The sequence below is a fragment of the Eleutherodactylus coqui genome, chromosome 2, assembly GCF_035609145.1.
Source record: "Eleutherodactylus coqui strain aEleCoq1 chromosome 2, aEleCoq1.hap1, whole genome shotgun sequence".
NCBI classification, from domain to species: Eukaryota; Metazoa; Chordata; class Amphibia; order Anura; family Eleutherodactylidae; genus Eleutherodactylus; species Eleutherodactylus coqui.
The window spans coordinates 158,691,005-158,715,093 of NC_089838.1; the positions used below are offsets into that span (position 1 = coordinate 158,691,005).

The window sequence follows — 24,089 nt, forward strand, 5'->3', positions numbered from 1 at the left end:
TTTCCATAGTTCCATACCGTGTGATTATATTACGCTACTGTAATATAATCACACAATATTCCTTTGTATGCTATGAAACACCTATGTAATAATGTAATAGACACAGGTTTCTTGTTCTGGGGATAGCATGGATGGGACTTTTCATTTTGTCCCAGACACACTAGAATTGGTGTTAAAATATGAGGCTCCAAGCCTTCTAGAATGGGACACTGTGAAGAACTGTCTAATCATTTATGTTCCTTTATGTCCTTCTCATCTTTGCTGTGATTGACACTTAGTAAATATGCTCGGGGTCAGCGAGCCTTTCATCTGTTGGAAAAGTTACAGAGTTGTTGCTGGTATTACAGTCTATTGGGTGACTTCACAGTTGCATCAAATGTTAACTGCTTGTTGGCTGTAGATGCTGCAGATTTCATATACCGTACCTCTCACTAAACCTCCCTATAATTCGGGATTACGTGTGGCTACGTTACTGAACTAAGGAGGACTTACATGGTAATATTACTGATAATAAGATGGAATATGTTTTGTCCCATTATTTCATTTTAGAGTTTTACAAAGTGCATTTTATATTAAGTTAATACCTATGTACAAAAAGATACATGTGTTTAGCATGTATTGTCTTGCTGTAATTGCTGTACTGTTTGACCCTAGAACTATTGCTATTGAGGAATACCTTTGCATTACTGAACTTAAAAGCTACACATTTTTGCCAATGCTTTTTATGCTTGAATAAAGTGATGACAAAAGCCCACACAAACGCTACATAGTATATTCTAGAATATCCATATAGCATATTTTTACTCACAGCGAACATCTAGAAAATCTATACTCACCTTTCCTTAGCTGCCGGGGCTCAGCCGCGTCCAGTCGGCTCTTCTTCTGCACTGCTGTGAGGAGTATTCAGTAGGCAGAGATTTAAAATCCCCACCTGCTAAATGGGCTGCCTCTGATTGGCTGAGCGCAGGGACTAATCAGAGGCAGCTCTCAGCTGTCATACAATATTTAAAGCCCTTCCCTGAAAAACAATTACGGGGTGCCGGCAGACCATTGTCTTAAATGGAGCCGCCGACTTCCACCAGCGGCTCTATTGCAGACAATGCGTGCATTCCCTATTGTGCACGCATGTCCTATCTTTACAGGCACACACCTGTAAAACACAGACATGTGAACACACCATAGGGAATGCATTGCTTGCAATAGACACGTGTTTTTGTGCGCGCGTATGTCAATAGATATTATTTCACAGCTTGATTCAGCAGACTACATGTTTAGTAATGATTCATAAACATTTCACACTGTGCCGCCTCCTAAACACAGAGTTTTTAGGCCATATATATAAGGAGCTCAGTACTATGTATAAAGCATTATAGTTGGAGGCCCTGCTATAGATTTTGCATTGGGGCACAGAAGCTTTAAAGGGGTTGTCTTGCGGCAAACCTCAAAATTTTACCTTACCCCATTCCCCCTGTCACCCCCCTGGCATAAAATAGCAAATTAAAGCGGTTTTTAAGCCGCTTGCTACTTACCGATCCGACGAAATAAGGACTTTACAAAATCTTCTCCCAAGATGGCCGCCGGTCCTTTCCCAGGGATGCACTGCGGTTTTCTACCATGGTGCACCGTGGGTCTTCTCCCATGGTGCACCATGGGCTCTGTGCGTTCCATTGCTGATTCCAGCCTCCTGATTGGCTGGAATCGGCACACGTGACGGGGCGGAGCTACGCGATGATGCGTAGAAGCGGGCGGAGCCAGAACGCTGTTCGTGCCTGGACCGAGCAGAAGGGGAGAAGACCGCACAGTGCAAGCGCGTCTAAAAAAGCAAGAAGACATCAGAATTAGACGGATCCATGGCGACGGGGACGCTAGCAACGGAGCAGGTAAGTGAATAACTTCTGTATGGCTCATATTTAATGCACGATGTACATTACAAAGTGCATTAATATGGCCATACAGAAGTGTATAACCCCACTTGCTGCCGTGAGACAACCCCTTTAACTTATGCCTCTGCTTATGTCAATGATGCAGGCATACCGCTCAGTGCCTTCTGTACTATGGAAGTGATATGTGATAAAAATAGGCCTCAATTCACAACAGAACTGTAAGGATTTATTGTTTTACTTGGTAAGACAGAAACCACACAAAAGAAAGACCAGAAGAAACCTCCAAAAGTAGTTCCATCCTCCCCTCCTCAATTGGGATCCATCTGTATTGTAGGCTAAGAATGCTAATGTGAATTGAACCTAAGAGACGGGACACTCCTTGTTCGTATCCAGTTTATTTATATTATATAATCTTGTTTTAATGGACCAAGATGTATAGCATTTTTCATTTAACCTAGATGCACCAAACCCAATTTTTTTCCTATTGGTTAATGCACCCTAATTCTTTCTCTTTTCATTTTACATTTGGCTACATTGCATATGATTTATATTGCTTTCTATCTGATATTTTGATAAAATGTGGTCAATTATTCCAAAACAAAATATGGGCTTGTTCTCACCAGTTTTAACCTTTCCTCCCCCGTTAGGGATTTCAGTTTTCTGTTCTGTTTTTAGAGTGGAGAAAGATGATTAAAAGGAATTAAATATTTCCTTTTTCCCCCAATTTATGTCAGTGGGTTTTCAATAAAATAGAAATGTTTCCTTTTGCTTTCAATCTTATTTCTATCCTGTTTGCTTTCATTTCTGTTTTTTAAATAGAATGAAAAAAGTTTGGTACGGTGTTAGGCCTCGGTCAGATGGGCGTTTTTTCGCTCGATTTGCGCATGCAATCTGCGATCTTTTAGAACCATTGCTTTGCAATGGTATCGGACACATGGGCGCTTTTTATGCGCTTGTCCGATAAATTATAGGACATAAGAAATCGAAGATCGCAGATCGCGCCTATCTGCGATTCCTTGTGTTCTATTATATGCGCTCAATGGGGCCAGCGGCAGCAGCGCCGACCCCATTGAGAACATATAGTAGACAAATCATTCTCCTCTGCCACAGCTGTAACAGCTGTGGCAGAGAAGAATGATGTTCGTCCATTGAATTCAATGGAGCCGGCAATACAGCCGGCTCCATTGAAAGCAATGGGCTGCCGGCGAGCGCGGGATGAATTTTCGGGAAGGGCTTAAAAATATAAGCCCTTCCCTGAAAAGCATCCAAAAATGTGTAAAAATTAAAAAAAATATATACTCACCTTGTCCGTGCAGTCGAAGTTCAGCCACGGTCAGCCGGCAGTTCTCCTGAACTGCTCTGTGTAGTATTCAGCAGCCGGGATTTAAAATCCCCACCTGCTGAATAGGCTGCCTCTGATTGGTCACAGCCCTCACCAATCAGAGACAGCTCTCACTCACCCATTCATGAATTCATGAATGGGTGAGTGAGTGCTGCCTCTAATTGGCTCAGCCAAGGACCAATCAGGGGCAGCTCTCAGCTATTGAATGACAGCTGAGAGCTGCCCCTGATTGGTCCCTGCGCTCAGCCAATCAGAGGCAGCACTCACTCACCCATTCATGAATTTATGAATGGGTAAGTGAGAGCTGCCTCTGATTGATGAGGGCTGTGACCAATCAGAGGCAGCCCATTCAGCAGGCAGGGATTTTAAATCCCCGACTGCTGAATACTACACAGAGCAGTTCAGGAGAACTGCCAGCCGGGCACGGCTGAACTCCGGCTGCACGGACAAGGTGAGTATATATTTTTTTTTTTTTACACATTTTTGGATGCTTTTCAGGGAAGGGCTTATATTTTTAACCTCTTCCGAAAATTCATCCCGCGCTCACCGCCAGCCCATTGCTTTCAATGGAGCTGGCTGTATTGACGGCTCCATTGAATTGCAATGGGTTGGACAGCGCTCCTTTGATCGGGGCCTTCTCCCCGAAAACGCTGCTAGCAGCAGATTTTTCGGGTGATTTTTCGGCCCCGGTCACGCGATTTGCGGATGCGCATCCGACATGCGATCCGCAAATCGCGGCAAAAAACGGTCGTCTGACCGAGGCCTTAGCCAGTAGAGCAATGTGTGATTGTTCTCAGTGAGAGAAACCAAGTAATCTTGTAGATATGATAGCTTTTAATGGCTAACAAAAATACATGATGTTAATGCGAGCTTCCGAACCAACGCAGGGAGTCTATGGGAGCCATCAGAAAAGGGAGTGGAGGGAGTTTAACAGCGGCTAGCACTGCTAAACACTGACAGGTGCCTCTAGTTAGGCATTTAGAAGCGATTACTACTACCGTTAGTTCTGCTGACTGAGGGATTTCGGGGCTGTGGTGTATTTTCCCTGCAATACGCTGCAGCTGGCCGTGTGAATGGATGAAAGATCGTGAATAATAGCCGGGATTTGGTCGTGGCTAGTCTTTGTTCATGAGATTTTCGGAAGAGATGCGGGCAGCGTTAATACACAACGCCCGTGTGAAAGAGGCCTTAATTTACTTGTCGGAAGTGCTGACGATTGTCTCTTGTATGTATGCCTCATTCAAAGTCACCCAGCTTGCTTGATTCACATTCTAATGTGGATTCACACTGAAATTAGGCATGAAAAACTGGCTGATTTTATTTTATGTTGCACTCTGGGGTCACGGTTCTAAATTTCATATACGCAATCATGAAAGCGACGGTGTCTTTAATAGAGTCGCCATTCATTCCATCCTACCTGTCTGTGACATGTATGTTCATTAGTTGTCTAATATTAAGATATTGATTAGTCTCCCATTAATAATGGTGGGTTCTAAAATACAAAGTAATGTGGAATATAAAAATGTATTCTCTAAAATAAAAAGGAAACCAAAACACATGGTTAAAATGTTCTTGAGATGGCGGCCATCATTCTTACAGCAGGATTTATACATATACCTGTCCACAAGTATGAACAAGAAAATGCCTGTTAAGTTGTCCTGTAGCACTTTGTTGAGAGCAGTCACAAGCCACTTAGGAATTTGAGGATGTTGTGTGAAGCCCTGTGCAAATTGTTTCTATGCAAGGACGAAACGGTCTGATGTTACTATTAGTTGGAGTAGCACTGCTAAATATCTACACAGCGTGCTCAGACCCTGTGGCTCCAAGCGAACATGGGTAGTAGACAGTCCTTGGCCTGTGTATCTCATTGTACAATGCAACCGTAGGCTTCCCTACCCCCAGGTACAATTCCTTATACTGGGGAGGTATGGAAAGACAGTAGGTTAAGTATCTTACTTTTTTAAACTCCATACAAACATACAGTATATAATTGTGTGAAGCTCAGGGACAACAGAAATGCCAAAAGAGGTTTTGTGATTTACTTGTTTATGCATATTATGTGTAATTTATTTATAACTCATTTTGCATGGTGTTTTGGTGTATACAGCTTACCTAGAGTAGAAGGTATGCAGTGCATCTGGGACTGTTTGTGTCCTGGTGCATACGGAACCTAACACAAGGGGATGGGATAAGATTAGGAGCCAGAGATGACAAAACATGCCCACCCCAATGTCAGTTACTGACTGTCTGAGCGACTTCCTAAAATTCTTACCCCTTATATCTGCCATGCTTTTTCTTTCTGGGACTACTATTGTATGATGAACCTATTTGTAAATTGAGATCCTAGCTATGGAAACCTAGGAGTTGATTCTGAAGCCCTCAAAATATCGGCTTGAAAAATATCATCTAGAAAAAATAAAAGACAAATAAACTACTATAGGTAACGTAAATCCTCATATATATAAGTCAGAATGAGCCGCTGGAAGGTCATGGTCTATTTGTCGGACAGGACCTTCTTTAGACTCCTGTACAGTACATAGTGTACTAGAAAAATAAAATTGAGTCATCCTCAGCTGGTATCCAAAGGAGCACTGCTGGTTTAACTATCATTCATCTGTACATGTCCATCTTTAGTGGCCCAAAAGGAAGCAATTAGTTGCTTCTTTACCATAGATATGTATACCGTATATACTCCAGTATTAGCCGACCCGAGTATAAGCCGAGACAATAGGTTTCACCACAAAAAAATGGTAAAACTTATTGACTCGAGTATAAGCCGAGCTATACTCGAGTATATACTAGGTAAAAAAAACCTCCATACTCACCTCCCAGCCAGTGTCTGTGTCTGTGCGACAAGCTGCTTGAATTCTCCCTGCTGTCATCCCCCACCGTCCTCTCTGCTTGGCTCTGTCAGTGCTGTGTAAGTAAGCACTGTGATTGGATTGAGCGCCAGCCAATCACAGCTGGTGCTCGATACAATCACAGTGCTTACTTACACAGCACTGACGGCAGGGGATTTAAAAGCCGAGCCGGAAGAACTCTAAAGCAGCTTCATTGGCTGTGAATGATCGAGCACCAGCTGTGATTGGCTGACGCTTGATCCAATCGCAGCTCTTACTTATACAGCGCTGACGGCAGGGGATGACAGAGACGAGCAAAGAGGACGGCGGGGGATGACAGCGGTAAAAATTCAAATCTGGAATCCACGGGGTACCCTGCAGCACTGTATTACATACCCATAAATGGGGAGGAACCATCTGCCAAGCCGATCAAAAAAGGTGGACAAGCCTTTAGTAACTGTCATCAAATTGTAAAGAGGATCCGCAGCAGACCGAAGATGTAGTAAAAAACTTCCTTTTATTTCTGCTGCGGATCCTCTTTACAATTTGATAGCGGTAAGAATTCAAGCAGCCTGCCGCCGGGGACACAGATGCCAGCTGGGAGGTGAGTATGGAGGGTCTTTTTTAAGCCTTCCCTGACTCGAGTATAAGCCCAGGGGGGCTTTTGCAGCACAAAAAAAATGTGCTGGAAAACTAGGCTTATACTCGAGTATATACAGTAGGTTAAATTCATCTAAGTGTCAACTAATGCCTTTTAATATATTGGTAGAAACAGAAGCATTTTTAATGCTATTATTCCCATTTCCTTGGGGTAGAGAATAATTTTCCAAGTAGACACACATGTATGGCCACCAGTTCTAAAATGACGTTGGATGTGTTAGATTATTGGGGAATGCAATACTGTAAATTGATGTTCTGATGTGTTTCAATACCCAATAAAAAGTTTAAAAACAGCATGACAGGGTGTTTGAACTCCAAATGGCCTTTTCAGAAAGAAATTACTATGTCCAATACGTTGATGAAATATAACAAGTCCAAAGACGGGCTACAAAAATGATGGAAGGTCTCAAAAACAAAACTTATCAGGAAAGATTTAAAGGGGTTGTCCGCTCTCGAATGCTTTTTACAATTTTTATTTATTTAGTTACAGAATAGGAAATCATTTCCTTATATACAAGTATTTAAAATTCTGCTCCCATCCTTTTCTTTTACCAGTGCTGTGGCCCCTATCTGCACAGTAGAATGGTTTAGCCCGTGGACAGGTCTGACCATAGTAATGGCCAGCAGTCATGTGACCCCTGGTGTTCAGCTCACACTGATCCGGTATCTAATAGGTGAATAGTAGATAACTGAGGAGCAGAACTCACTCAGCATCACTACCTGCAGCAGCAGTGCCTGTGGAGAAGCAGCTCTTATATTCTTCTCCCGGTCTCCTCTGTGTGATCGCTTTCTTTTTCCGCTTACTTTATTCACAACATGAGAACATCACCTGTTATTAATGAAGTTAACTGCTCAAAAATAAAACAATGCCGTAATGCTGTGAGACGTAAGCATGCAGCATCAGACGGCAGCCCTGTATGTGTGCGTGCATAAGGAAAATAATGTAAGTTACAGTATACCATTCCCGGGCTACCGAGGGGGTCTTCTATGTGAGTGCATGAAAGGAAAATAGTGTGAGCGCTACCAGAATTCAAGGGCTACAGAGCGTGTCCTGTAACAACTGAATCACAGAGGGGTTTCTAATTATCATGTGGGACCACAGTGGCAGTATTACTTAGTGGTGCCACAGCAAAGGCACTATTAGTGGGACCACAACAGGGGCACTGTAAGGGAATGTACACGTAGCGTTATTGTACACATTGTATGACTCCACTCAGGCAGTCTAAGACAGCTGCAAAAACAGCGCTGTGACCGAAGATTTTCCAAAAAACGCACTCTTAACTTCCTTGAGGTACATCCAACATAAAGCTTATCACAGGGGATACATTCTAAAACATAAATAACAAAGTTGCAATTAATATATTGCTTGGTTGAGAAGGTTTTGGAATTGTCTGAGTTATGAAAATGTTTTGTATTTTTGACAAACAGGCAAATCTTGCAAGTAAAGCCTCAACATTTACAGAACCCTTTGAATGATAACCATGTTGGCTTATTGGGACAAGGGGGAGGGACAATTAGGAGACAGTGTATTGGCATTGCAGACAGTATTGCATTACTGTCTGCATGGAGCATAGTATTTTTAGCTGAGTTTTTCCAATATGTTGATCTGCAGACTATCTGATTGGAAATCCCAATAAACTGCAAGTCCAAAAATGGTATCTCTTGACAACAAGAACTGAATGAAAAGTGAAGATTAGATTTGTCATAATGTATGTAATCTATACATTTTGGTATGGTAGACACAGGACTCCTCCATACAAGGAGGAGGTCATCAATTATCTGCCTTTCCAAAAAATGTGTTGCTGAAATGGATTGTCCAAAGAAAAAATACAAAATCCCTTCCAGAAGAAAATAACCAAATTCGTAACAGATGGAGAATGTTTCACCCCTCATACACATATTGATGGATGAACGTGTGTAATTCAGTGCGTTATACATGTTTTTTGCATTGTTTTTGTAAATGCCTCTTGCCTTTAATTAATGGAATAATGTAACAGTATAGTGAGAGTAGAACTGCAGAGCTCAGCACTCCTGCTTCACTCTGTTTAGTGCGTGTTGGTCTAATCCCATATAGTTGGTGTGGGATGCATATTGCACCGTGCATGGGGTGTTGTATTGGTACTGACTGTCAGACTATTCATACACATATTGGTGAATGTGCAGCTTCACATGAGTGCATTTGCGTGCATTGTGCAGAAAATAGAACCCATTGTTTGCAATTGGTTCATTGACACTTTCACCTTTACACAACATGCTCTATTTTTGTGTGCATTTGCTCTCCTAAAGCACCATAGGAGTCTATGGGGGCGCACAAATGCACTGTGTAATTTTGCAGGGAGAGAGAAAACACTGGAACAAATTAGGCTGCACAGTCTTTGAAATCATGGCGCTAATGTGAATGGTCCCTGAAAGTCGTATAATGGGATGAAACAAAATCATTGATTTCAATGGCTTTTTTTTCACTAGCTTTTTGAATACTGCACCTGAGAGAAGATAGGACTTATCTAGAGATGAGCGAACCTACTCGTTTCGAGTAATTACTCGATCGAGCACCGCGATTTTCGAGTACTTCAGTACTCGGGTGAAAAGATTTGGGGGCGCCAGGGGGCGGGGGGAGGCGTGGCGGCGTGGGGGGTAGCAGCGGGGAACAGGGGGGAGCCCTCTCTATCTCCCTCTCCCCCCCACTCCCCGCTGCAACCCTCCACTCACCCACGATGCCCCCCGAATCTTTTCGCCCGAGTACGGAAGTACTCGAAAATCGCGGTACTCGGGTGAAAAAGGGGCGTGGCCGAGTAGGTTCGCTCATCTCTAGACTTATCCTATCTCTCCAGTACGTAGTTAATATTACATGCGGGAAAGATAGGGCAAGACCTATCCTCCTGCATTTGTTTCAAGCTCCTGCTCTGTGGCGCAAAGTTTGAACATTTGGAGGTAAAAAAAAAATCTGTTTATGTTCAACTGCGCTCAGTAGCGGCCAGCGTAGTTGCACATACGGCTGTCTGAAACTGCCCTTATTCTGTTTTTTTAAAGCAAGAGGTATGTTACTCAGGGACCATGTGCTTGAATGGGTACAAACTGTATTGGTAAACGTTTAAGTGTTACTTATTTTTTTCGCATTTATATTTTAATGAGAAAACATTTTTTAAGCAGATTTATGAAAACTGTCTCAGAGAAAAAGTGTGTTTGTAGTAATAGTTTGATGACCAATGATTATTGATTTTTGGATATTGAAGTACAGTCATTTGTATTTCTGTAGAAGGGCTTCACATTGATATATATTTCATCTTTTTCAACTATTTGTTTATGTCATAGGATTGCGGTTTGATTATTTATGCTGATGAGCCATGTGGGCTGCGGGACATTCCAAATGAAACAATTTCTGGGCTTTCGTATGCACGTCAGAGAGAATGTGAAACAGGAGATGCTAAAGGTAACTGCAATCGCATGCTGCAAAATGTAACTTTCGTCTTTATGCATATACTGTTTGTCACTTTCCATAGTATCTTTTTAAATTCGGGCCTTGTACAGATGCACATGTATGACATGCAGCCTGTGTGAAAGGAAGAGTACTAAATACACATGATAGTATGAGTATCCTAGAAGATGACTGGGGGCGTTGCGATGCGATGTTTCCTATTGAGATCAATGGGAGACACTTGCAATCCTCTGATGCACTTGAAACACACATCTGAGGATCACAATATCACAGAAGATGCGTTTTTGAAAACAAAACGGCTCGCATCGGCATGAAAAATGCACGTTGACAAGCATGATATTGGGTTGAGTTTCTTGGCCCGATATCACACTTGCCCATGTGAATGTAGTCTAAGGCAAATAGATATAGCAGCAAATCAGAATGAGGTAGACTTTATGGGTAACCTCAATTACCAAGAAAAAAATGTGGAAACTGAAACCTGTGAATCTCATATAGGAAACAGGTTTATCAATAAAGACGGTGACTTTTTCCAACTGGTGTACGACCCAATTAGAGGAAAATCTGTTAAAAATATAAACAATTGACGTCAGAAAAAGCCCACATGGTCCATCTAGTCTGCCCTTATATTATTTCCTCCTTAAGATAGATCTATGCTTATCCCAGACATGCTTGAATGAATTGATTTTCCAACCACGTCTGCTGGAAGTTTGTTTCAAGTATCTACTACTCTTTCAGTGAACTAATATTTATTGATGTTGATGCCGATATCTCCCTCAAGTAATATCAGATTGGGTCCCCTTCTTCTGGGTCTCTGATAAAAACACTTCCCTACTGAACCTTACTTATACCTTTAAGATATATAAAGATTTCGATCATGCCCCCCCTCTACCTTCTTTTCTTCAGGTTGAACAGAATAAGTTCTTAAACCTTTGCAATCCAATTTTGGATTCGGGGTTTCCTATGGGGGCTTTTTCTTTCTGCAATTCTACAATGACGCCATCTGCTGGCTAGAGGCAGTACTGTGATATGTGACATGCTGGAGAGGCCCCCAACAACAGAGCGTCCAGTAATCTACAGTAAGAATACCCTGCCGGACGTCTTCCGACATCAGAGCTGTACAGCCTTCAATCAGAATGTCTTTAGACGTCAGACAGTGGATTGGAAAGGGTTTAATTATAAATCCATGGCATTTAATATTACCAGTAGACAGTTACAAAGGTGCTGATTGGATGACACATAGGAAATAGTGACTAGAATATAATAAATTTCAATTTCTTTTATTGGGATGTTATCATTGTGAAAAAAACAATGTGGATCAATAAAATTCAAAGGGGCGATAGATAACACAAAAGCATTTAAACTGCTAAGACAGGAAACAGTGAAGAAGCACTAACAAAGAAAAAAATAGGTTATGTGAAAAACATGAATGCAGCAAAGCTGGAGACAGAGACTCATTGCCAAATAGACAAAACCTAGCTCTAAAATGTTCTTCAATTATATAGCAAGGTTAAAACGGAAATTATTGGTCATTGAAACACTAATGCTGCAGGAATTGTGAAGGGTGATGAACAGATGGTGAACTTATTAAACTGTTTTTTCTGCTCTGTGCTCACAGAGGAAGATGACATGTCAGGTGAAATGCAGAGGGATAATACAAATGTCACCTATCTAACCCAAGAAATAGTGTAGTGCCACCTTAAAAAAGATTAAAATGGACAAATTAATAGAGCCAGACAGTATACAACCCCGTGTACTCTACTAAAGGATTAAGTGCAGTTTCTTTATTCTTCTCTAATTAGGCAGTTTAAGAGCAAGGGTCAATTTCTGCTTCATATAAAACTTTATTAGATTGTGCACTCAATCATAAGGGTAAGGTTAAATAGGAAGGGGATTTGGGCCCTGTTCCTGAGGAAGACTAGAAGAATATTTATAATGCTGGTAGACGCACTTCATACAATTGTGCTCATCAAGTTTCCAATTTTTTGATAAATCAACAATTTCACTCCACTTTGAAGTTTATGAATAGGTGTAAAATTATCAACACCCCAACTGAAAAAAAAAAGTTTATTACTAGAGATGAGCGAACGCACTCGTCCGAGCTTGATACTCGTTCGAGTATTAGCGTGTTCGAGATGCTCGTTACTAGAGGCGAGCACCACGCGATGTTCGAGTTACTTTTACTTTCATCTCTGAGACGTTAGCGCGCTTTTCTGGCCAATAGAAAGACAGGGAAGGCATTACAACTTCCCCCTGCGACGTTCAAGCCCTATACCACCCCCCTGCAGTGAGTGGCTGGCGAGATCAGGTGTCACCCGAGTATATAAATCGGCCCCTCCCGCGGCTCGCCACAGATGCATTCTGACAGAGATCAGGGAAAGTGCTGTTGATGGTGGAGCTGCTATAGGGAGAGTGTTAGGAGTTATTTTAGGCTTCAACAACCCCAACGGTCCTTCTTAGGGCCACATCTAACCGTGTGCAGTACTGTTGAGGCTGCTTTTTGCAGTGTTGCACTTTTTTTTTTTTTGGTATATCGGCCGTGCAGAGCATTGCGTCCTCAGTCTGCAGTAATTTTACATAGTCCAGGGCCAGTAGTGGTGAGGCAGGGACAGTGAAAGAGATATACTGTGTATATAGTCAGTGGGCTTTTCCAAAAATATTTGTGAAAAAACATTCTATTTGGGCTGCCTGTGACCATCCTGAGTGTACTGCGTCTCTGCTGGGGGTAGTAGTCCTAATTAATACGCAGCCAGCTAAGTGTTACAGCAGGCTTGCGCAAAATTCTTTCCTGGCTCTGCTGTGCGTTACACATCACCGCTGTCATCCTGTCCAGAGGGAAACAGTCTGCAGTAATTTTACATAGTCCAGGGCCAGTAGTGGTGAGCCAGGGACAGTGAAAGAGATATACTGTGTATATAGGCAGTGGGCTTTTCCAAAAAAATTTGGGAAAAAACATTCTATTTGGGCTGCCTGTGACCGTCCTGAGTGTACTGCGTCTCTGCTGGGGGTAGTAGTACTAATTAATACGCAGCCATCTAAGTGTTACAGCAGGCTTGCGCAAAATTCTTTCCTGGCTCTGCTGTGCGTTACACATCACCGCTGTCATCCTGTCCAGAGGGAAACAGTCTGCAGTAATTTTACATAGTCCAGGGCCAGTAGTGGTGAGCCAGGGACAGTGAAAGAGATATACTGTGTATATAGGCAGTGGGCTTTTCCAAAAAAATTTGGGAAAAAACATTCTATTTGGTCTGCCTGTGACCGTCCTGACTGTACTGCGTCTCTGCTGGGGGTAGTAGTCCTAATTCATACGCAGCCAGCTAAGTGTTACAACAGGCTTGCGCAAAATTCTTTCCTGGCTGTGCTGTGCGTTCCGTAAGCGAAGTCAGCCTCCAACCACAGGCCAATAAGCGGCACATTTAATTACAGCGTTCTGTTTCTGCACTACTGGTAATACACCATGCTGAGGGGTACGGGTAGGCCTAGAGGACGTGGACGTGGACGCGGGCAAGGACGCGGAGGCCCAAGTCAGGGTGTGGGCACAGGCCGAGCTCCTGATCCAGGTGTATCGCAGCCGACTGCTGCGGGATTAGGAGAGAGGCACGTTTCTGGCGTCCCCACATTCATCTCACAATTAATGGGTCCACGCGGTAGACCTTTATTAGAAAATTAGCAGTGTGAGCAGGTCCTGTCGTGGATGGCAGAAAGTGCATCCAGCAATCTATCGACCACCCAGAATTCTGCACCGTCCACTGCTGCAACTCTGAATCCTCTGGCTGCTGTTCCTCCTTCCTCCCAGCCTCCTCACTCCATGAAAATGACACATTCTGAGGAGCAGGCAGATTCCCAGGAACTGTTCTCGGGCCCCTGCCCAGAATGGGCAGCAATGGTTCCGAATCCTCTCCCACTGGAGGAGTTTGTCGTGACCGATGCCCAACCTTTGGAAAGTTCCCAGGGTCCGGGGGATGAGGCTGGGGACTTCCGGCAACTGTCTCAAGAGCTTTCAGTGGGTGAGGAGGACGATGACGATGAGACACAGTTGTCTATCACTCAGGTAGTAGTAATTGGAGTAAGTCCGAGGGAGGAGCGCACAGAGGATTCGGAGGAAGAGCAGCAGGACGATGACGTGACTGACCCCACCTGGTTTGCTACGCCTACTGAGGACAGGTCTTCAGAGGGGGAGGCAAGTGCAGCAGCAGGGCAGGTTGGAAGAGGCAGTGCGGTGGCCAGGGGTAGAGGCAGGGCCAGACCGAATAATCCACCAACTGTTTCCCAAAGCGCCCCCTCGCGCCATGCCACCCTGCAGAGGCCGAGGTGCTCAAAGGTCTGGCAGTTTTTCACTGAGAGTGCAGACGACCGACGAACAGTGGTGTGCAACCTTTGTCGCGCCAAGATCAGCCGGGGAGCCACCACCACCAGCATGCGCAGACATATGATGGGCAAGCACCCCACAAGGTGGGACGAAGGCCGTTCACCGCCTCCGGTTTGCACCGCTGCCTCTCCCCCTGTGCCCCAACCTGCCACTGAGATCCAACCCCCCTCTCAGGACACAGGCACTACCGTCTCCTGGCCTGCACCCACACCCTCACCTCCGCTGTCCTCAGCCCCATCCACCAATGTCTCTCAGCGCACCGTCCAGCCGTCGCTAGCGCAAGTGTTGGAGCGCAAGCGCAAGTACGCCGCCACGCACCCGCACGCTTAAGCGTTAAACGTGCACATAGCCAAATTTATCAGCCTGGAGATGCTGGCGTATAGGGTTGTGGAAACGGAGGCTTTCAAAGGTATGATGGCGGCGGCGGCCCCGCGCTACTCAGTTCCCAGTCGCCACTACTTTTCCCGATGTGCCGTCCCAGCCCTGCACGACCACGTCACCCGCAACATTGTACGCGCCCTCACCAACGCGGTTACTGCCAAGGTCCACTTAACAACGGACACGTGGACAAGCACAGGCGGGCAGGGCCACTATATCTTCCTGACGGCACATTGGGTGAATTTAGTGGAGGCTGGGACAGAGTCAGAGCCTGGGACCGCTCACGTCCTACCCACCCCCAGAATTGCGGGCCCCAGCTCGGTGGTGGTATCTGCGGCGGTGTATGCTTCCTCCACTAAACCACCCTCCTCCTCCTCCTCCTCCTCCTACGCAACCTCTGTCTCGCAATCAAGATGTGTCAGCAGCAGCACGTCGCCAGTAGTCGGTGTCGCGCGGCGTGGCAGCACAGCGGGGGGGCAAGCGTCAGCAGGCCATGCTGAAACTACTCAGCTTAGGAGAGAAGAGGCACACAGCCCACGAACTGCTGCAGGGTCTGACAGAGCAGACCGACCGCTGGCTTGCGCCGCTGAGCCTCCAACCGGGCATGGTCGTGTGTGACAACGGCCGTAACCTGGTGGCGGCTCTGCAGCTCGGCAGCCTCACGTACGTGCCATGCCTGGCTCACATGTTTAATTTGGTGGTTCAGCGCTTTCTGAAAAGCTACCCACGCTTGTCAGACCTGCTCGGAAAGGTGCGCCGGCTCAGCGCACATTTCCGCAAGTCCCACACGGACGCTGCCACCCTGCGCACCCTGCAACATCGGTTTAATCTGCCAGTGCACCGACTGCTGTGCGACGTGCCCACACGGTGGAACTCTACGCTCCACATGTTGGCCAGGCTCTATGAGCAGCGTAGAGCTATAGTGGAATACCAACTCCAACATGGGCGGCGCAGTGGGAGTCAGCCTCCTCAATTCTTTACAGAAGAGTGGGCCTGGTTGGCAGACATCTGCCAGGTCCTTGGAAACTTTGAGGAGTCTACCCAGATGGTGAGCGGGGATGCTGCAATCATTAGCGTTACCATTCCTCTGCTATGCCTCTTGAGAAGTTCCCTGCAAAGCATAAAGGCAGACGCTTTGCACTCGTAAACGGAGGCGTGGGAAGACAGTATGTCGCTGGATAGTCAGAGCACCCTCCTGTCTATATCTCAGCGCATTGAGGAGGAGGAGGAGGAGGTGGAGGAGCATGAGGAGGAGGGAGAAGAGACAGCTTGGCCCACTGCTGAGGGTACCCATGCTGCTTACCTGTCATCCTTTCAGCGTGTATGGCCTGAGGAGGAGGAGGAGGATCCTGAAAGTGATCAGATGTGCCAGATCTCCCAGTATGCGGTGTCCATACGAGGCTTGACCTGAATTGGGAGAGTAAATATTAGCCACTGTTATAATGCGACATCCCAGATCCATCTTTAAGAATAAATATCTACCTTCCTTGTCTACTTTAGAGTCAAGGAGTTTATGCGGGAGGTTTTTATGTATAGCTATGGATACACCACTGGCCTTTTTCTCGGGATGTGGGCTGTGATACCAGGATTTGTAATATCTGTTGTTGCTTTTGGGAATGTGGCCCACTCGGTAGTGTGTCTCCTGAAAGAGCGCGATGAGTATCCTTTTTTTATGCATATGAGCCAGGATCTGGCCTCTTTTAGCGGGGCAATTCAGACCTCTGGCATTGTACGTGCAAAAGGATAAACTGGTCATGATGATAACCTATATGTATTGGGGCTTGCCGTTCCAGGGGCATGGGCGTAAGGCACCAGAGAATTTGAGAAAGATAAAAGATAGAGAAAAGGAAAAAGAAATAGAAGGGGTGAAATAGGTGTAGGTTTGTAGAGACCGAAGGTATGCATTCTGCCGATCGGGGTGTAGTGTCCCGATCTCACAAAGTGGGAAACTGACTAATGTCAGCTCTTGACGGCACTTAGTGGCGTCTACCCGGTGGAGAGGGAGTTGAGGGTACCCAGACTATCCAGGCCTCTTCCCCGCCACCCCCACCAGTTGGACCTAAAAGTAATCAAGTAAATAGACTCTAACTGTGAGTCATATCTATAACTCCAAGTAACCCCTGCGAACATTTAAAGTTTAACGGTTATGCTAACGGCATTTTTAAACAACACTGGCGCGGTCGCTGTCCATTTTAGGTAATTTCGCACGGCATTCCGCAGCCTTAACTCGCTGGTAATGTAGCTTCTTCACTCCTGTAATAATGCGCATATATTTGCGATTAGATGGCGATTGTCTCTATATAATAGTGACAGAATCATCCATAGTTCTTGTTCAGCGCTTTGGTTGTGTTTTGCTTGGTTGGTGGTTTCTCCCACGTCTGCGGGGTCCAGCCTCCTGCCAGGTTTCTCTTGGCGCCGAGATGGGTAATATTGGCATTTGGGGCCAATCTGGTAGCGCCACCATAGGCAGCTCTAGTATGCCCAAGAACTTAGGGAGGTCTGCTGGTGACCTAAAAGTCGCTGATTTGCCATTTTTGGATGCAGTGAGTTGGAAGGGATAACCCCATCTATACATAATGTTGTTGGTTTTAAGGACATCGAGTATTGGACGGACCGCTTTTCGCAGTTGTAAAGTGCGCCTAGCCAAGTCCGGAAATACCGCTATAGTAGTGCCGTTGTGTGATAATGCCTCTCTCCTTTCTCTTGCGCTTTTTAATATTGCCTCTTTATCTTTGAAGAAATGTATACGGCATACTACATCTCGCGGCCTGCTCGGGTCATCTGGTTTGGGTCCTAAGGTTCTATGGATGCGATCTATTTCTACGGGTTGTTCCGGGTCTCGCTGTAGCAAGGAGCTAAAAAAATTGCGGGCCCAGTCCTCCAATTGGGGTGGTGTCGCTTCCTCCGATAACCCGCGCAGACGCAGGTTATTACGCCTATGGCGGTTTTCAAGATCATCAAGATGCGACATAATGTCCGCTATTTGTAAAGCCTGCGCATTAATAACTTGGCTATGGGCATCCAGTGTGGTCAGGACTTTATCCTGGGACTCTTCCACCGTATTCAAGCGGTTCCCTACATGTTTAAGTTCCTGTTGTATAAGGGATAAAGCATCTTTATGTGAGGCTTCAAGCCGCTGAAAGTCCCTTTTTGTCGGGAGAGATCGCAAGTGCTTTTTCCAATCCCACTCTTCATCTGAGGAAGAATCATATGAAGATGGGGGAGGGGCTGGTGTATTTGCTGCTGCTGCCTCCTCTCTCCTCTGGTGTCTGTGTTGGGGACTACTACTCCTCTCCTCCTGTGTTAGTGTCCATGCATTATCCTGGTGCTTAGTTGGCAGGGTCTGGCTCTTTATTAACTTTCTCCCTGTAGCTTGTGGCTGTGGCAGGCTATGTGGGGCATGAGGGCTGGTTGGTGCACTGAAGTGTGCTTCCTGTGCTGTATTCCTGTCTGCAGCCTTATCAGAGACAGTCCGGTCAGGGGAGCTCTCGCCCCCACCACTCTGTGAGCGCTCCCTGGGTGTACATGTGCTGTAGTTGTGGCACTTATCTTTCATTCTGCACGCACGTGTTCCCTTATCTCTGGCTGTCTGCTCCTCTTCTCCACTGCCACCGCCGCCGCTGCTGGTCCTGGAGGGGGTCGGGTGCACATGGTCCGGCGCCATCTTAGCTGCAGGAGTCTGCTGACCTCGGCCGCTGAAGTAGCGCTGTATGTTCGCTCCTTCGTCCTCTGCCGCCTCCGGTCCCTTGCTTGTGCCTCTCCTCTTCACCATCGCTGGATAGGTAGGTTTTGTGGCCGTTTTCTTGCCGTTTTGCGGGGTTTTCTGGTGGGGAAAGCGGGAGCCCAGTCGGCGTGTGACTTATCCGGACATCCGCAAGCTCCTCCCTCCCCCCGCCCCTTTTAAAGAGGGTCGCTGCCTAGCTGTGCCAACCCTCTGCAGTGTGTGCCTGCGGTTCCTCCTCATGGCAGACGCACTTATAAATAGACATGAGGGTGGCGTTGCATGAGGGCAGCTGAAGGCTGCGCAGGGACACTTTGGTGTGTGCTGTGGACACTGGGTCGTGCGAAGGGGGTGTTGGGCAGCATGTAACCCAGGAGAAGTGGCAGCGGAGTGTCATGCAGGAAGTGATTGTGCTTTGTTGGAGGTAGTGTGGTGCTTAGCTAAGCTATGCATTGCTAATGAGGGCTTTTCAGAAGTAAAAATTGTTGGGAGGGGGGGGGCCCACTCTTGCCGCTATTGTGGCTTAATAGTGGGACCTGGGAACTTGAGATGCAGCCCAACATGTAGCCCCTCGTCTGCCCTATCCGTTGCTGTGTCGTTCCCATCACTTTCTTGAATTGCCCAGATTTTCACAAATGGAAACCTTAGCAAGCATCGGCGAAATACAAAAATGCTCGAGTCGGCCATTGACTTCAATAGGGTTCGTTGCTCGAAACGAACCCTCGAGCATTGCAAAATTTTCGTCCCGAGTAACGAGCACCCGAGCATTTTGGTGCGCGCTCATCTCTATTTATTACCTAATAGAGATGAGCGCGCACCCAAATGCTCGGGTCTGCGTTATTTAAGTCGAGTTTTTTGTAAAATTTGAGAGCTCTACTCGAGTAACAAACCCTATTGGCTACAATTAGAGACTCGAGCATTTTTGTATGTGGGACGCCGGGTCCCGAACTTTTTTTTTTTTTCTTCGTCTCTCTCTCTCTCTCTTTCTCTCTCTCTCCCACCTGCCTGTCAGACAAAAAATTTGCCATTTATGTGCGCTGCGTTGCGATGGGGAGTGGCCAAAACAGGCACATCACAGCGGGGAGGAGCCAAAAACTGGGGCGGGGTCGAACACGGCTTGCTGCTCGTTCGAGTAACAAGTACCATCGAGTATGCTAATACTTGAACGAGCATCAAGCTCGACAGAGTACGTTCGCTCAACTCTATTGCCTAACCAAAACCCTATTCACCTACATTGGAACTGCCCCAATTATATACATACTGGAGACAGGTTTTACTATTCTTTGCAAATATTTTATCTGCAGTGACTCCCAAAAATCAAATTTAATGTGTTTTGGGAAACTTTGAGCACTTCAGAAATATTGGAACTTTAATTTAGCTATGAAAATATTATTTCTGGCTCAGTTATTAATCTTTCATCACTGGTGTGTAAAGGCTTCGCCATTCGTACAGGAGTGGAAAAGACAGGTGAACAGCATCTTGCTATTTTTAAAAAAATTCTTTTTTTTAATGCAAATTCAACACTTGTCACATTTTATTTTAGGTAGAGCGCCTTAATGCAACAATGTCTTTAGATGACAGAACAACCTGGATATTACAATATGGAAGGTAGATGGAGATGTGGGCTTCGTGGAATATTAGTTTTTTTTTGTTTCCCACTTTCAGCCTTCCTTTCATGTGCCAAGCTGTAGAGTGGGTCGGGGAAAAAGAAAAAATGCAATTGCGTCATTTTGGTGGGGTTAGTTTTTACAGCATTCACGGTGCATCAAAATGACATGTAAACTTTATTCTGTGGGTAATCAAAATTTATCCAGTTTTTTATGTTTTGCTGCTTTTAAAAAGTAAAGAAACTTTTTAAAATAGAAATTGCTTTTCACCATCATATTCGAAGACCAATAACTTTTTTATTTACCATTGTTTGGGCTACATGAGGGCTTGTTTTCTGGTTAAACAAAAAAAACCACTGCAATTCTGGCATTCTGTACTGTTTTTTTATGGTGTTCACTTTGCAATATAAATAGTGCAATGTTTTAATAGTTTGGACTTTTTACAAACAAGGCAACATCTAACATGTTTTTTTTATTGTTTAGATTTTTATGAGAAAAATAGGCAAAGGAAAACTTTTTTTGCACATTTAATATTTTTTTAGTTTCTTTTAACTGTTTTAAAAATGTTATTAAACCTTTTGCTACAATCTCTTCAAGTCTGCATAAGGATCTTAAATAGAGATGAGTGAGCACCAAAATGCTCGGGTCCTCATTATTCGAGTCGAGCTTTTCGTAAAACTCGAGAGCTCTATTCGAGTAACGAACCCCATTGACTTCAATGGGAGACTCGAGCATTTTTGTATGGGACCCGCCGGTTGCTGAGCTTTTTTTTTTTTCCTGTGTGTTCTCTCTCTCTCTCTCTCTCCTCCACCAAGCCAGCCACAAACTACCGTTGACGTGCGCAGCGTCGCAGCGGGGAGTGGTCAAATCTGACACGTCAGCGATTGGGAGGGGCCAAAACTGGGGTGGGGTCCAACACGTCGTGCTGCTCGTTCGAGTAGCGAGCACCATCGAGTATGCTAGTACTCAAACGAGCATCAAGCTCGGCAGAGTACATTCGCTCAACTCTAATCTTGAACTTTCAATCACTTGTATTATATACTGTAAAGCTTCAGTATTGACGTTTACAGTAATTTTCAAAGTTGCCCCATGCATGACAGCCCTGGAAGTTTTCACTAGGCTTTGGACTGCCATGCTAGCTTTTCGGCACCCTGCAATGCATCCCAAGATGGCTGATGGGGTGCTCAGGGGGGTGGGCCCCTGGCTGGCTCTTTGAACGTGCAGTCAGTTTTGACTGCAACATCTAAATAGTCACCTGCTGCAATTGGAGCTAACTCTGATTGTGACAGGTGACAGCAACTGTCAGCTTTTAAAAACAGCAGGTATCTGCTGGGTATGGAGCATACTCTGTTCCCAGATCCATTCCATACATATTTACGTGATGTGGTTGGGAAGTGGTTATCTAAGCTTTTCTGACGCAACAGGGTTCCATTTATTTCCAACATTTTGAGCCAAAAAGAATAACATGGTATAACAAGAATAACATTGTATAGGTACAGTATGTCTGTGAAATCAAAACATCCTTTTAATATAAGCGGCTATAGCATTAAATATTCATGGGATGTTCTCAGAGGGATCTTCATGCTGTAGATAGATAACATCACTCAAGCCAGATCTTATGTCACACATTTCCTAATTTGTAAATCTGCCACATTACATTCTGTAATATATTTAAAGATATACATTTACAATGAGTAATAAAGAATCCTTACTTACTTAATTTTGTATTCTGTGTAGGTCATTGGTTGGTTCCTTGTTTGAGTTGCTCGGACAACCGGACTTGTGACTGGAGGTTAATATCGTGGCAACCGCATCAATGTCATCATCCAATGTTACAGAATCTCCAACTACAGCACTGTCTGAGAGATAGAAAGGTATCTTTTGGAAGATATCTTTAAAGTGACGCACTGATGGAGCATAAGAAGCTAGGGGTGTTGCTAGGGTCTTGAACTATCATAGGCACTAATCCTAAGACATATGTTCTCTCCCCTTCCCCCACCACAAAATATAATATAAGGAGAGATTGTGAGTGAGAGAGTTCTCTCCCCTTCCACCACCACAAAATATAATATAAGGAGAGATTGTGAGTGAGAGAGTTATGAGAAAAAATAAGTAAACTTTTGTTGAATTCTATGGTTTTATGTACCAGGGCATAATAGAAAAAACACCTGGCCCTTAGGAGATCTTAAAATTAGGCAAATACAAACTCAGAGGAACAAGATCACATTACAAATTGCACCACATCATCTATTAAACAAAAACTAGGCCAAAATGCAGAAGCAGTGTGTGAAAAATTAAGTATACTAGATCATGCAACTCATAGGCTGTCACAGTTGGCATCTCAGATGGTACTATACATGTTCTATTGGCAATAAATCTGGCGACTGAGTAGACTATGAAAGTTAATAGCCTATTGAAGTCGCTTAAAATTATGTACCCGTAGAAGACACCTCACAGAAAACTGCATCACAAAGCAGCCGTGATTCACGGTAAAATGCATGCTATTTTCAGACTTAGTTTTTAAGTGCAATTAACATGCACCTCAAAATCTGTAAAAACATTGCAGAAATACAGTAAAACCATTGTGCAAACACATGTGGAAACCCAGTCTTACCATTTTTTAAGGTTATGAGCAATAGTCCTGTACTGGGTGACCACTAAGTGCTATCAGTATTAAACAAATCGCAAAATATAAAGGTTGCATGGAGTAATCCTCCAATTGCAGCACAAGCAGAAGAATGATAGACCACTAGAATGAAACATTCCCCATGCACATGAACAAACAGAGTTATCCTTAGATACCAGATTAAAATATTTTCTCTTTGTAACTCGAGGCAGCCTCTAATTCAAGAAACTGCAAATTAAGAAGTTGGTCTTCGTTAGTAAGTTATTTAACTTGCTTTTAATTAACCTTCATTTACTAGAACCCTGCAGGAAAGATATAGCAAATACAGTGAAACCTATCCAAAAGATTTACGGGGGGTCATCTCAAATATGTCTCACTGTACTGTATGTTCACTGTATATAGTGCCACAGTAGAATTCTGTGTCTGTCTTTAAGTAACAGTCGTAAAAAGGCTTGTTTGGAAATGGTGACCTCAGTTGTATTTGTCTGTTGAAGCCTCTGAATTGTTACAGCTACATATTTTAAAAGTTCAAGTTCCAGTAAAAGAGTTAAATATGTGTCTAAGTTCCTTCTTCCTAATTAGAGATGAGCGAGTATACTCGCTAAGGCACATTACTCGAGCGAGTAGTGCCTTAGCCGAGTATCTCCCCGCTCGTCTCTAAAGATTCGGGGGCTGGCGCGAGTGACAGGTGAGTTGCGGCGGGGAGGCGGGGGGACAGAGGGAGAGAGATCTCCTCTCCATTCCTCCCCGCTCTCCCCGCTGATCCCCGAATCTTTAGAGACGAGCGGGGAGATACTCAGCTAAGGCACTACTCGCTCGAATAATATGCCTTAGCGAGTATACTCGCTCATCTCTATTCCTAATACATTATACAGCAACCACGCTCACTTTAGATGTGTCTTGTAACTGTAATTCTGTATGGAATATGAAACAATCCCAGCTAAACAATATGGGAATGAGGCCTTAAATGGATACAGCTCAAGAAAAACTAAGCAAACCTGCTGGAAATAATTGGATTTCTGCACTGATTACTATTAAAATTTGGTCTGATTATTTAAGTCACAATTATTAACACACAATCTAAACTAATAACAAAAAAACGTAATTCAATGTATGTCTTTTATTGAGCACATTGAGTAAACATCCACAGTACAGAGAGAAAAAGTAAGTGAACCCTTCATTTTAATAATCTGTAAATCTCCCTTTAGCAGCACCTCCATCATTTTTTTG

General features: G+C 44.6%; 1 protein-coding gene across 2 annotated transcripts in view; it reads left to right on the forward strand.

The window, feature by feature from the left end:
* CPED1 (cadherin like and PC-esterase domain containing 1) overlaps positions 1 to 24,089 on the forward strand; it is a 247,813-nt gene that overhangs the window by 178,617 nt on the left and 45,107 nt on the right. For both annotated transcript variants that reach the window (XM_066591833.1, XM_066591834.1), the window contains exons 16-17: positions 10,038 to 10,155; positions 21,971 to 22,107. In XM_066591833.1, coding sequence (XP_066447930.1) covers positions 10,038 to 10,155; positions 21,971 to 22,107 — 255 coding nt within the window. The remainder of the gene's footprint in view (positions 1 to 10,037; positions 10,156 to 21,970; positions 22,108 to 24,089) is intronic.